At 45.0% G+C, this 14,603-nt stretch overlaps 1 protein-coding gene across 1 annotated transcript in view; it reads left to right on the forward strand.

The window, feature by feature from the left end:
* The window catches only part of RBM20 (RNA binding motif protein 20), a 210,929-nt gene that overhangs the window by 137,049 nt on the left and 59,277 nt on the right, over positions 1-14,603 (forward strand). The window contains 1 exon segment of the mRNA XM_021073215.1: positions 14,364-14,602. Coding sequence (XP_020928874.1) covers positions 14,364-14,602 — 239 coding nt within the window.

Below are 14,603 nucleotides of genomic sequence, written 5' to 3' on the forward strand. Positions count from 1 at the left end.
GTCACCCCAGTTTTTCCATGTGTCATAAATAACAGCTTTAGGAAAACACCCATCAGCCTACAATCACAGGGCATAAAGGAGACTTAAATCTTGTCTCGTCGGATCCTCCCATTTCAGAGATGAGAAAACTAAGACCTGCAGGGTGAATTGCCTGCAATAAGATGTCCAGTTATTGGTGGCAGAGCCTAAGAAGCAAGTCTGCTTACAACCAAAACAGTCTCTTCTGGCCTCCTCCCCAAATACCCTACACTGTCTCTTCAATGTTATATGGACTCCTAATATTTGGCTTAAATCACATTGATTAAAATGTCCAGGTAAGAGTCAGGTAATTCTAGGAAAAGACCAGCTCTATTGATTGAGAATTTAAATTCTTTAAAATTAATCTAAAATTTTATTTGATTTAAACTTGGCTTGAGTTTTCTAACCGTCCTTGTGCATTTACCAGAAAAATCTCAGAGATATAAACTACTAAAAATAAAGTTTAGAGAACCAGAGACCGTTCTTAGAGCATGTGTTTCTTCTCAGAATCATGTAGATTAGATGCTTATATCGCCTCAGATCACACATTGAAATTGCATTTTTCTTTAGATTTAATTAAAAGGAAAAATGTGGCAACGAGTCTGTTTGTTGAATATTTTAGAATTTTATACTCGATGTGGTTGGTGGTGTTTACATAATTTTGACAGTGTTCAAAGACTGAATCTAATCCATATTCTCCACGGAGCTGCTTCTTCAAAGCCTCTTAGCAATGTACACATGGAACATTAAGCTAGGAAAACAAATTGAGAATGTGATACACAGCTATTATACCCACACACATATGCACAGAGTGGGTGTGTATGTGTATAGATGTGTTTATTGGTTCCACATACTTACTGTGTGCCAGGAACTCTGATAGGAAATGGATACATAATTCCTGCCTTCAAAATGATCAGGGTGTGAAGACATCAGACAAGTGGTTGAGTAGAGAGTTGTTAGGGAAGGTGGTAGGAATTAGAAGAAAAGTGTAATTGAGCTTAGTGGAGCAGCAAAGCATTATGGGGAATCACAGAAGAGGCACCAGTACACACTAGAAGGGGGCAGGAGTCAGAGAAGGCTGCCTGGAGGAGGTGCCATCTAAGCTGCATGTTGAAGTATGGTAGTTACATGGGTGAGGGGGAGTAGAGAGGAGGTTGTCCTGGGCAAGGGAACTGTATATGCAAAGGCGTTTATATTTGTGTGCACGGTGTCCTTCACTGGGCTCTGTTGGTCTATAAACCCCTAAATATTTCATTTGCATGTGTAAACACTAACATTTGGCTTCTTAGAAAACTTGTAGAGCAGTTGTTAAGTATACATTTTGAACGGCTTGTTTTTCCATCTCAAAAGACCCCAATGTTCCCAGGAAGAGTTTATGGATTGAGAGGTCACCATATCTTATGTTACTGAGAAAACAGAACAACCTCTCCTAACTGCAGAGGTCAAATCCCCACCCTCCGTTTTAGCCTGCACAAAACCAGTGAAATTCTGCATGAATCTCCTGCAGAGTTGTGTCTCAGGCACACTGGTTCCATCCCCACGTGGATTTGAGCTGTATTTTCCTATGAAAGCCTAGTTCTGTCTGTGGCATGCCTTTGTAGAGGAAGGCAGTCTTACAGCGAGGCACTGTTAGTTTTTCATCCATTAAGTCTTCCTGGAGAGAGTTGAGAGCCTCTCTTTGTGCAGAACTGCCTGTCCAAGAGAACAGGGTTAGAAGAACTTAAATTATTTCATACTGGCTGGACTGCAACACATCTGTCTGGACCAAGATATATATAACAATAGTAGTATGACAATAGTTTTTTTAAAAGCATTCCCAGGAGCTTAAAACTAGCTTAATTTGTGAGTAGTAATAATAATTATTATTTAGTATTATTCAACTGTAATAATTATTATCATGATCACTATGCTTTACAAAACACCTGTACATCATATTTGATCTTTATAACAGCTAGCAGGGTGGACATTCTTATCTCAGTTTGACAGATGAAGAAATTAAACCTTCGAGTCATCAGATTCAAAGGTGGAAAAGGCCTTGGGGATACTTTCATCCAGCTCTCTTATTTGCCAAAAAAAAAAAAAAAAAAGGGAAGTTGACTGACATACAATCCCACAGGGAATAAATAGTAGCTCTGTGACCCAGGCCTGGGTCTTCTGATTTCTAGCTGGCTCATTTGTTCACCCCATCACTCCACCACGCTGCTTTCAATCTTTAGTGTGTGAAAGAAACTTGGAAGACTATGCATTTGTTTCTTTAAGAGAAACTTCGTTGAAACCAGGCTTACATGCTATTTTATGAGCACGTGCACCTATAGACAAAGTCTCTTCCTTTTAAACCTTTTCTTTCTGTCGATAGGTGAACAGACAGATATGTAGATAAATAGATACACACCACAGGTGGATGTTACTGGGGACATGAGGGTGTAATCAGACTAGGTGGAGTCTCAAAGGGAACTTCAACTTTATCTGTATAATTTTATTTGATTTTTTGATACAAAGTACTTGGGGGCAAAAATGACCATAATAGTAACGTTTATTCATTTGAAGTGGTGGGCCATCAATTAATATGTATTTGTTACATTCTTTGGATTTTCAGTTTTAAAATTCAAAACAAAACAAATATGAATATGAAAAATAAATCACCCCTATAATACTATCGTTTTACAAAATAAAGGATATTTTAAAGAAAGCAAATTGGTCCAGAAGGAAGAAAACAAAGCTAATTTATGGTTCTGGGTGGTGACACTGACGTTAATTCTGTCTTTGCTCTAAGTCTTTTCCTGTTAAGACCCTAGCGGGATGTATATTCTTTTCTCTGGATTTGCTGCATTACCAGTTCTCTTTTGCACATTTTGACCACTTCTAATAACTCTGGCAGGAAAGGCAGGCCCTCTCTTGTCTAGTTAAAAAAAAATCACTAGCTGCCCTTTGGTCCCCTGGTTCTGAAAACCTTATTCTGACTGATTAAGGGGAAGGGGTGTAGAATACAATGGATCAAAAAGCTGGTGATTTGATATCAAGTGTGTTCTTTAAAATCATGTTGTCCATACGTTAACTAAACTTATTGTGGTGATCATTTCACAATATATACATATATCAAGGTGTTACAGGTATGCCTTAAACTTATACAATGTTAAGTGTTAATTATATATCCATAGAGCTGGGAAAAAATAAGAGAAAACACTGTAACAAGTTGGGAGGTAAAAAAAAACCCCACAAAATAAAGGAAATTATATTTTAGTAACTTTAGCAAACACATACCCCCCCCCCAAAAAAAAATTACACCCAAGGAAGTAGGTGCAAGAATGTGGTTTTAGAAGTCTGCCCTTAATGAATATGTGAACAGATGACAGAACACTGGCTGTACAGTGAAAAGATCCTCAGGTCCCTGCCAGTCCCTTATTTGCTGGATGCTCTCAGGTGAGTCATCTGCCCTTTCTTGGTCTCACTCTCTCTCTTAATATAAACTGGAAATGGTCATATTTGGTTTACCTACCCATATGATTGTCCTAGAGGTCAGAGAGCTAATGAGGTGAAAACACTTACTCACACTCCAACTGAAAAACACAAAACGCAAGAGAGATAACAGGATTATTGTTGCTGTTAGGAATCGTTCCAAGAGGTGTCATGGTGACATGAATCATTGTATGGTAATGTCATGGCTAAAACCCAAACATGGGATAACGCCAGCCTTGACCCAGTGTTTTCAAAATTAGTCACTGAGGCCTCTCTAGTGATAATCCAGGAGCCCTGTTGTTGCCCGGAAGACAACACTGTCAAAAAAGGGTATGATTTCACTCTTCTCCTCCAAAGGAAAATACTCCCCTGGTGAATGTTGATGGGGACCCGTCCGCCATGGAGGCTGCATTAGCCCCAAGGGATGAGGACCTTCTTCTTTTTTTTTGAAAAAAAATTTTTATTAGTGGTTTTTATTTTTTTCCATTATAGCTGGTTTACAGTGTTCTGTCAATTTTCTACTATACAGCAAGATGACCCAGTCAGGCATACATGTATACATTCTTTTTTCTCACATTATCATGCTCCATCATAAGGGACTAGTTATAGTTCCCAGTGCTGTACAGCAGGATCTCATTGCTTATCCATTCCCAAGGCAATAGTTTGCATCTATTAACCCCAGATTTCCAGTCCATCCCACTCCCAATCCCTCCCCCTTTCCTCCACGTCCATGAGTTTCTTTTCTGCGGAAAGGTTCATTTGTGCCATATATTAGATTCCAGATATGAGTGATATCATATGGTATTTGTCTTTCTCTGACTGACTTAGCATGAGAGTCTCTCGAGGACCTTCTATCTCTCCACGGGATTGGATTGATTCACAGAGTGTGCCTGCTTCTTTGTGTTTCACTTTTTTTCCTCCAAAAAATAAGTGGGGAGTTCCCGTGGTGGCGCAGTGGTTAACGAATCCGACTAGGAACCATGAGGTTGCGGGTTCAGTCCCCGCCCTTGCTCAGTGGGTTAACGATCCGGCGTTGCCGTGAGCTGTGGTGTAGGTTGCAGACGCGGCTTGGATCCCGAGTTGTTGTGGCTCTGGCGTAGGCCGGTGGCTACAGCTCTGATTAGACCCCTAGCCTGGGAACCTCCATGTGCCTCGGAAGCGGCCCAAAGAAATAGCAAAAAGACAAAAATAAAAATAAAAATAAAAAAGTGGGTTCCCGCTCCGTGGTCTCTGAGATCTCTTCTTGCTCTCAAGTTTTGTGATAACGAGCTACAGTTTGAACTTCAGCCCCAATATTACTGTGATAGCATCATCATCATCTTTGTAACCTGACATTTAGGGACTGTTCCCTGACCTAGTTTTTAAGAGTTACGGCAGAGTTTAGAATTTGCAATTTGAGGTTCAGCGCCCAGGAGGCAACAGAAGGGCAGGACCCAGCAAAGCCCTGGCCCTGACCCTGACCTTGATCATTGCACTTGATTTGATTTGGTTGCTCTGTAAGGTGTGAACAAACCTGAAAACATTTCTCTTGCCTGGTCCTGAGCTCTCTTCCCTGGAATACATGTTGTGTCTTAGCACATAAGAAATGGCACATTCACTGCTTGGCGTGGAAAGGGAACTGAGTTGAACTGGAAGTGAATTGAAATTTCTGATTATTCTGGAAGGTATGGTGCTTACTGGAAATGTGACCAGTCCACCAGTTGGTGTGGGTACCATGTGCTCTGGGCTGTGCTTCTTGGCTTCAGCTTCTGGATGGCCAGATGTTACCAGGGAAAAGCTTGCTGTGAGTCCCCACGCATTCGTACCTCTGGAGTTCAGCTGCATCTTTGCGTAACTTCGTGGCCTTTAATCTATTGTTGACTACTCAGCGGTTCACCAAACAGCTGTGATAACTCTGTTCCCTCCCAAGTCCCAGTCCCCACCCCTGCTCCCTCCTCTCCCAGCAGATGGCCCCCCTTATGTTTTACTTCCCTTCTTTCTCTGTTCACATCTCTGCATTTTCTGTCATCTGTCTCCTCTAAGGAAAATTCATCTCCCAGGCTTTGCAGAGCTCACCTGCCACTTGTCCTGATGGTGATTCCACCAGTGGCAGTGGTGGTAATGGCAATGACAATGACAGTGTTAAGAAGGCTAGTAGTGATGGTTGCTGCTCCATTGCTTTGGTGTATGCTTACTGTGTGGAGGAGCTGTGTGGACTAGTTTATGTCTACCTGGCCATTTAACTCTCAGATCAAACCTAAAGCTGAGATATAACCAATTCTCAGATCAAACCTGAAGCTTTAGTAATGAGGACTCTGAGGCTGCCCAAAGGCACCAGCTGATGCATGGCAAGCGGGAATTCATACCCAGCTCAGCATGAACTCTGAAACCTGTGCCCTTAGCCTCTGGGCAATGCCCCTTCCCATCCTGCCCACTCCCCCCCCATCTGCCATGCAGAAGCATAATCACATTGGTAGGGTCGGTACTCCATTAATATGGCTGAATCGATTTTACATCCTTCTACCCTGAATCCTAGTGGCAATGAGATGGTCTACAAGGACGTGAGTGACAAATATCACTTCTGCAGAGGAATGTTTCTGAAAGGGAAGGGTGTGTTGTGATCACACAGAAAATGTTTTTTTTGGTTTGTTTTTTTTCCCAGTAATTTCCCAGTCATTGCTACACTTTTAGATCTAATAGTTTACAGAGCGTTTTGACAACTCCTTACTGAACCCCAGGAAAGACTGTGACTTCTCTTTTACTAAATGAGGACACTGAGGCTCAGGGAGGTAAGGTCTGTAGTCCACGGTGACACAGCTGACGAGTGCTGAGTTAGGACTGGAACCCAGAATGCCAGATTCCTCCCGGTTTATTCAGGGCAGCCCACAGCCCAGTGTATACTTACTCCCTGTATACTTAGCTCTCCTCCAGCTGAAAAAAGACGGGAACTGTTTGTACCTGTAATAAAGAGCTGCTTCTCCTGGGGAAATAACAAATGCCTTGTATAATAAAGCCAGTTCTTAGAACAGCAAAATTGGCTTGTTAAGGGCTGAGAAATGAAAGGTGTTACTTAGAAACTGCCTCAGGTGAGGATTATGTCCCCTCTCATAGGAGCACCTGTGTGGCCAGAGCCGGCTCTCCAAACCTGTAGAAAGGTGTGTAGCCCACGCCCTTGTGGGACCCTCTGTGACCACAGCATGGGGCTCCTACTCCACCCAGGTCCCACTTCCCTCGCAGTGACCCCTTGCCTGAAGCTGCCGGTCCTTACACTTAGTCGCTCTGCTCAGGAAGCTGTGGCATGACAGGGAACTCTTGAGTCAACGTGGGGCCATGGAGAAAACTGTCCAAATTACATGCGGGTGGTTCAAGTAGGTTGGCTTTCTTTTTTTTTTTTCAGTGCCACGCCAGTGGCATATGGAAGTTCCTAGTCTAGGGGTTGAATCGGAGCTACAGCTGCCGGCCTGCACCACAGCCACAGGAAGGCAGGATCTGAACCACATCTGCAACCTACACCACACCTCACGGCATGCCACATCCCCAACCCACTGAAGGAGGCCAGGGGTGGAGCCCACATCCTCATGGATAGTAATTGGATTCGTTTCCCCTGAGCCCCAACAGGAGCTCCAGGTTGGCTTTCTTTGTGTACTCTTATTTTTATTAGGCACATAAAGGAAATACATTGGTTCATGTAAGGAAAAGTCCAAGCAGATGCAGGGAAAGCAGGCTGGAGGCATCCTTGTAGGGCATCTAGGAGTGGCCTGTGCCCATCTCCAGGCCAGTGCCTTTGGCTGGGCTTTCTTCTTAGATAGGCTCTCCTTAAGGGGTGGCTTAAATTCAGCCAGTAGAAACCCTGGTGTGGCCTGACAAGATGACCATTGTCTCCTGATGGTTCCAGCTCCATTTCTGAGCCGATCACTGTGGCCAGGGGTCTCTGACCAGGTGGGCTGGGTCACATGGATGGAGATGACTATTCCCCTTTTATAGATGAGAAAATTCCGAGGAAAAATTAAGCAACTTTCTCCCATCGCACAACCAGTAACAGGCAGATGGAGGTCAGGTCCCTGACCACAGTTCACCCTACAGCTGCCCTTCACCAACAGCTGATGCCTGTTTGCACCGGTAGGTGGATTAACAAACCCAGAATGTTTGTAAGTTTTTGTTCAGAGTTCAGGGGACAGCCCTTGAGTTGACCTTTTCTTTGACTTATTACATTTCTCTGAAACATCTGAGGCTTGAACCACTTCCTCCTGTGCCTTGCTGTTTTGTGCTTACCTCCGTCGGAACGTTCATCACTCTCTGTGTCGATCGGGCTCCCCTGTGGTCTCTTGGGAAGGTTTCTCTTTTTCCATCTCTGTGTCGCCACCACAGAGCCACTTCTGAGTATATAGATATTTGGTGCCTTTGGGCTGAATCAAACTCTTGGCCCCTTTGCTGGAGTCGTTTCAGAGCAGAGACCCCCATGGCCCCAGCCTGTGTCGTGGGGACCCTCCTGTCCCTTCAGAGTGGGAAGGGTGATGTCACAAAAATCTTGCTGAATTTCCAGCACCCTGACTGGAACTGAGGAAGGTCAGTGCCTTTACTTCTTGTGCCCATATGTTAATCCCTTCTCCCATCCTGCCGGGGACTCAGAACAAAATGTGAAAGAGCTTTGGGGCGAACAGTGGGCGTTATCAAGCCCAGACAGCTGTCGGCTCGCCCAGGGGATGCAATATGTTCCACGTCCTTTCCACACTATGGAATTAAACCATTAGAAACAGTTTTCATCTGGATCTCCTAAATCTTCTGGCATTGTAAAGCCAACTCATTCTCCTTTATGTGTAATTGCTTTTGAAAACTCTTGAGAGAAATGCTACTTTAATTGAAAAAAAAAAATTTCTAAATGAGCAGGGAACCAGAGTTTTAAATGCAGTTATGCCCTGTGAATTCTTTGTAACAATTAATGGCTCAGAAAGGAAACCTCTGCCCTGAGGGGGGGTGAGCCTGGCTGGTGGGGAGTTGGGGGGCTGGGTGAATCAGAGTGGCTCTGCTGAGTGTTTCGTGTCTGAGTGTGGACCAGCCCTCTCTCCGTGGGGTTGTGTGGTAGGTATTCTAGCCCTGTGCCCAGATGCCCAGGTTATGTGCTCTCACTCTGCCCCAGATCTGAGGTTTGGCCATGATTGCAGGCAGTGCTGTTGCACAAGATTTAGAAGAGAGGAGGTGGCAGGGGCATAGAACCATGCCCCCCACCCCTTCCCCAGGCAAGGGGGCATCTCTGCCGTCACCTCAGGAGCTGACAGGGGTTCCAGAATGGGCCTGCATCTCTGCATCTCCTCTGTGCTTATCCAATGCCTTGCATGGGGGGGACCATAGATAAATTGGGTGGAGTTGATAATTTGGTGATGATAGTTCTGGAACTTAAAGCTTGTGGGGGCAAGGCTATTCTGTCAGACAGTAGAAGCTGGTTTGAAAGCTCTGGGTTTCCATTAAGGCTGTATGTCATCCAGGCTCTGTGGCTTTGGGCAAGTCACTTTCTTTGTTGATGAGAGGGGTGGTTGCGTTGATCCCTGAGGGTCTGCAATGCAAAGCTTTCCCAGGTTGCCATCTCTTCAGGTGGTTAGAGAAATCTGACTTGGAAAAGAAAGAGACCTCTGGGTGTTTCTGGCTCCTGGCTGAGTTCCCATAGGGTCTTCGGGTCAGATGGTCTGTGCTCTGGGGGACCAGATCCTGGGTCAGATGGTCTGTGCTCTGCAGGACCTCTGAGAGCCTGAGTTCATACCGACAAGATCCAGCTAATGTCCCCTCACCCACCACTGTCTCTCTGAATGGAAACCTCTCTTGAGCCCAATTTTCTTGGTAGATTATATTCATTTCCTGTTGCTTCTGTACCCTATGACCACAATTTAGTAGCTTACAACAATACAAATTTCTTATAGTTCTGGCAGTCAGAAGTGCAAAATCAGTGTCACTGAGCCACTGTCAAGATGTAAGCAGGGCTGGTTCCTTCTAAAGGCTCTAAGGGAAGATTTGTTTCCTTGCCTTTTCCAGTGTTTAGAGACCACTGGCTCATGGCCCCTTCCTCCATCTTCCAAGCCAGCAGCATAGCATCTTTTCTCCTCTCTGACTCTGCTTCCATCCTTATACCTTTTCTCTCTGACTCTGATCCTCTTGCCTCTAATACATAAGGACTCTTGTGATTCTATTGGCCCTACACAGATAGTTCTGGATAATGTCTTCATCTCAATATCCTTAATTTAACCATACCTGCAAAGTCCCCTTTACCATGTTAGGTAAGATTCGCAGGTTCCGGGAGTGAGGGTGTAGGAGTATTTTTTGGGGGGGGTCATTATTCACCCTAACCAGGAGGATTATCCATTTGATTTCAAACCCTGGATTTGAACAGGGGGAGAGCGTACTGAGACTCCTGCTTTGGAACGGGGAATTGTATCCAGTCCCCCAGGCAGGCGACTCTGCACCTGACTGAAGTTTAAGCTGTATATAACAGCACCATCCATTTGCTTTCTGGGTATATTTTTGGGTCTCCTTCCTATAATTTGTCCATTATCTTCCTTGTTCATTCTGTTCATGATGGTTACTGAGTGGCCACCAAGCAGGCAGCAGAATGCAGGGAAAATGTGAGACTCTTCAAGACATGCTCCCTTGCCCGGTGAAGCTTTTGTTTAATGGAAGGGGAAAGGCACATAAGCAATTATTTTCAATGCAAGGTGGTGATGTAACAGTGACAAACCGAGGTCATGTGAAGACAGGAAGAGTTTTAGCCTTTAAGGTGTCAGACTATGTGCCCTGGTTTTTGGCTCAGAAGTATAATTGTTAAATGCACCTGAATTTTAAGTATTTACTCTGATAGGCTAAGAATTTTAAGGCTTTTAAAAAGTAGAGTGAAGTAGGAGTTCCCGTCGTGGCACAGTGGTTAATGAATCCTACTAGGAACCACAAGGTTGTGGGTTTGATCCCTGCCCTTGCTCAGTGGGTTAACGATCTGGCGTTGCCGTGAGCTGTGGTGTAGGTCGCAGACGAGGCTCAAATCCCACGTTGCTGTGGCTCTGGCGTAGGCCAGTGACTACAGCTCCGATTCGACCCCTAGCCTGGGAACCTCCATATGCTGCAGAAGCAGCCCTAGAAAAGACAAAAAAAAAAAAAAAAAAAAAAAAAAAAAAGAGTAACGTGAAGTAGATCTTCTTCTTTTTGTCTTTTTAGGGCCACATATGAGGCATATGGAAGTTCCCAAGCTAGGGACTGAATCAGAGGTGCAGCTGCTGGCCTACACCACAGCCACAGCAAGTCAGGATCCGCACCGTGTCTGCAACCTACACCACAGCTCACGGCAACACCGTATCCTTAACCCACTGAGCGAAGCCAGGGATTGAACCTGAGTCTTCATGGGTACTAGTCGGGTTTGTTACCACTGAGCCACGATGGGAACTCTGATGTAGATCTTCTTCATCTAAAGGTCTTTATTTATTAGTTCTGATGATTCAGGTGAAATGAGTGCTGCTCAAGGGTGATTCAAGTTGGGGACACTAGGGATTTGCTAGGCAGAGCAGGAGAAAATCTAGTCCCGACTTTGTATTCACTGCAGGTGAATGAGCAGACCTCCGTAACCTGGCCCGTCCTTGGAAAAGCACTGGTTTCCCATGGCTGACCTGCAGACTCCCGGCCAGGTTGGCTCTCCTAGTTGGAAGGACAGCTCTTCCTCGCATGTCCTTTCAGCAGTGAAGCAGACTCTCCAGCAAGCGCTCCCTCCAGCCCAGAACACAGTTTTAGAAAATACAGCTGACTTCTCTGGGAGAGACAAAACCAACCCCGTCTCACTCTAGTCATGGAAACCAAGTTGGCACCTCATTATCGCCTTGTTAGCAAGGGCAGGCTGCATGGGGGACAAACCTGTAGGAAGGGTTGGCCCTGTGCGGGCAGGGTTTTGAGTTAAGCTTAATTGCTCTTCTAAAGCTCAGCTACTTAATACTACACAAGCAGAAATCTATCACCAGACTCTCCACTGTCCTCACTTCCTTTCATATTCTCACCCACGTGGACAGTTAGCGCCTCCCCACCTCTGCTGCTGCCATGACTTGTGCCTGGGCCACACTGGGGTCACCAAGATTTAGCTGCAACCGGTACAATTACCCAGGGGAGAAAAGGTCTGTTACTCCCTACAACCTTGACCCACCCCAACCCCTTAATATTTTAAAATGCAGCCAGCTTCTTCTGTCCTTGGAGCACAGCCAGGCTGCTGGCTGGGTGAAGGTCCTATCTCTTTAATGACGTAGAGCAAACCCTTGATTTCTCACAGAATGAGAACGAGTAACCCAAAGTTATTTACGTCTGGCTCTGAAACGTGTGTTGTACTTGTATTTGAATGTGGGTGTGCCTCATGTTCTGGGTGAGAAACACGCGGACAAAACAGTGATAGAGCCCATGATGATGTACTCAGAGAGGGCTGAGGAGCTGCATCCTGAACCTCCTGTCCCTTTCTCCTCTTGGCAAAGCCTGGCTAGGGTTTGATTCCCTGGTCTGTACTCACCATCAGTGGGTATTGGTTAAGTAGGTCACCTAATCTCTCCGAGCGTTAGGTCCTTGCCCTGCAAAATCGGGGTGAAGGTACCTTCCCCATAGGACCAATGGAGAGGTCCAACGAGATAACACAGGCAAAGCACTGGTCCCACAGTGTCACAGTGAATGTGAGAATCTCTCCCCACTCAGCTGCCTCCCCTCGTTCTCTTGGACCAATGCAGAGCACACACCCAAGCAAATGCTCTCTTTTCTTGAAGTGTCTCCAAAGTGGGAGAGGTGTGACACGCCACACACCTTGTTTAAAGTGTCCCAGCTTTGCAGTTTCTACCCCACACATCTGTAGGTATGCAGAAGGTACAACCTGGGCTCTCCCTGGTCATCCCAGTCTCAATTGCACAGTCCCATTCTTCCCACTGAAATGCCCCGAGAATTCCAGTTTATCAACATCCCGAATACATCTCCTGATTGTACCCACTCCCTGGAAGGGAGAGACCAGGAAATACGAGGTCTTACAAAACAGCTCTGACAATGGTAACACATATCCCAAAGTTTTAGGGAAAGTCTGTCGTCTTTCTAGTCCACAGGTCCTGATTTTTGGTCTAGAAAACACCATAACCAACCAACAGAGGTCACACGAAAGGCGCATGTTAGACAGAACACCCCCACGAGATTCTGTGAAAGTACACCACTGCCTCCGATCTCAAATTCATATTCATTACGTGTAAATCTTTATCTCTTATGCTAAGTGGGTTTCAGAGTGGACTGAAGGGCATGTGATTCTTGTTGCTTTTGAATGTAAAATGAGGACAAGGCTGAAAATCTTTTTGGTGCAAATATACACACACAATTCATTTTGTGTGCAATTTTTTTGAAGACTACTTTTTTTTGGGGGGGGGTCTTTTTGCCTTTTCTAGGGCCACTCCCTCGGCATATGGAGGTTCCCAGGCTAGGGGTCTAATCGGAGCTGTAGCAGCTGGCCTATACCACAGCCACAGCAACGCAGGATCCGAGCCGTGTCTGCGACCTAAGCCACAGCCCATGGCAATGTTGGATCCTTAACCCACTGAGCAAGGCCAGGGATCGAACCTGCAACCTCATGGTTCCTAGTCAGATTCATTAACCACTGCGCCACCACAGGAACTCCTGAAGACTGCTTTTTTCAATTAACATTAGAGTATACGGATTTTCTCATGTCACGAATTTGTCTTTCTTTGTAAACAATGACCATATCAAGTTCAAGATGATGTCTACTATTGGCAATGACGACGGTGGGAAAGCAGGTACCCTAGAGGGATATAGTTTGGCAGAATGTTTTCTTTCTTTTTGTTTAAATTAAAATATAGTTGATTTATAATGTTGTGTCAATTTCTGCCGTACAGCAAAGTGACCCAGTCATACGTATATATACATTCTTTTTCTCATAGAATGTTTTCTGTCTTAAGCTTGGTGATAGGAACACTTTTTTGAATGTCCTAGATATTACATAATAAGGTAGAAATTTATGCGTCGATAGTGAATGGTTTATGTGACATTTCATTCTGTAAATGTATCATAATTTACTCACTTTTAAAACTCCCCTCCCTGCTGTTATCAGATATTGGTAACTTTCAGCCTTGTACTCTTATATAACATAGTATTATTAAACATCTTTGGGTGTCAAGTTTTGTTTGCATTTTAGCTTATTTTCTTGGGATTTGTAGAACTGAATTATCGGGTCAAAGAATATGGCTATAATGAGTATGTATTTCCAGACTACCTTTTGACAAAGTTGCATGAGTTTAATTTTTTAGACTGTCATTGATTTTATGCCCATTCCACTCTATCTCATCAGCACTGAGTACTGTATATGTACTACTTTGCTAGGCAAATATTTGTTTCTAATTGTTTAACTTGTATCTCTTTGATTACCAATGAGACTGGACATTATGTCATATGATAATTTTTCTTTCGGAGTTTCAAAAATTGTCTGGGAGTTCCCGTCGTGGTGCAGTGGTTAACAAATCCGACTAGGAACCATGAGGTTGCAGGTTCCATCCCTGGCCTCACTTAGTGGGTTAAGGATCCGGCGTTGCCATGAGCTGTGCTGTAGGTTGCAGATGTGGCTCGGATCCCACATTGCTGTGGCTCTGGCGTAGGCCGGCAGCTACAGCTCCGATTAGACCTCTAGCCTGAGAACCTCCATGTGCTGCGGGAGCAGCCCTAGGAAAAGGCAAAAAGACAATAAAAAAATAAATACAAATTGTTTAATTGATGTGTATGAACACAGATTTCTGCAAACTCAGTTATACGTGGGGCCTATGTGGGAAGGTCTTGTTTGTACGGAAGAGGGGCCACAGATGAACAAACAGCTTGTTACCCCCTTGGGAAAGCATCTGTGCATCTAAACCTTTGTCTCCCCGCAGTGCTGCCAAGCTCCTGGACAAGACCCCGTTCTCTGTCAGTAACCCGAACCCGCTGCTTCCTTCGCCTGCTAGCCTCCAACTGGCTCAGCTGCAAGCTCAGCTCACCCTCCACCGGCTGAAGCTGGCACAGACGGCTGTCACCAACAACACCGCGGCCGCCACGGTCCTGAACCAGGTCCTCTCCAAAGTGGCCATGTCCCAGCCTCTCTTCAACCAGCTGAGGCATCCGTCCATGATCAG

The sequence above is a fragment of the Sus scrofa genome, chromosome 14 (assembly GCF_000003025.6).
Source record: "Sus scrofa isolate TJ Tabasco breed Duroc chromosome 14, Sscrofa11.1, whole genome shotgun sequence".
Lineage (NCBI taxonomy): Eukaryota > Metazoa > Chordata > Mammalia > Artiodactyla > Suidae > Sus > Sus scrofa.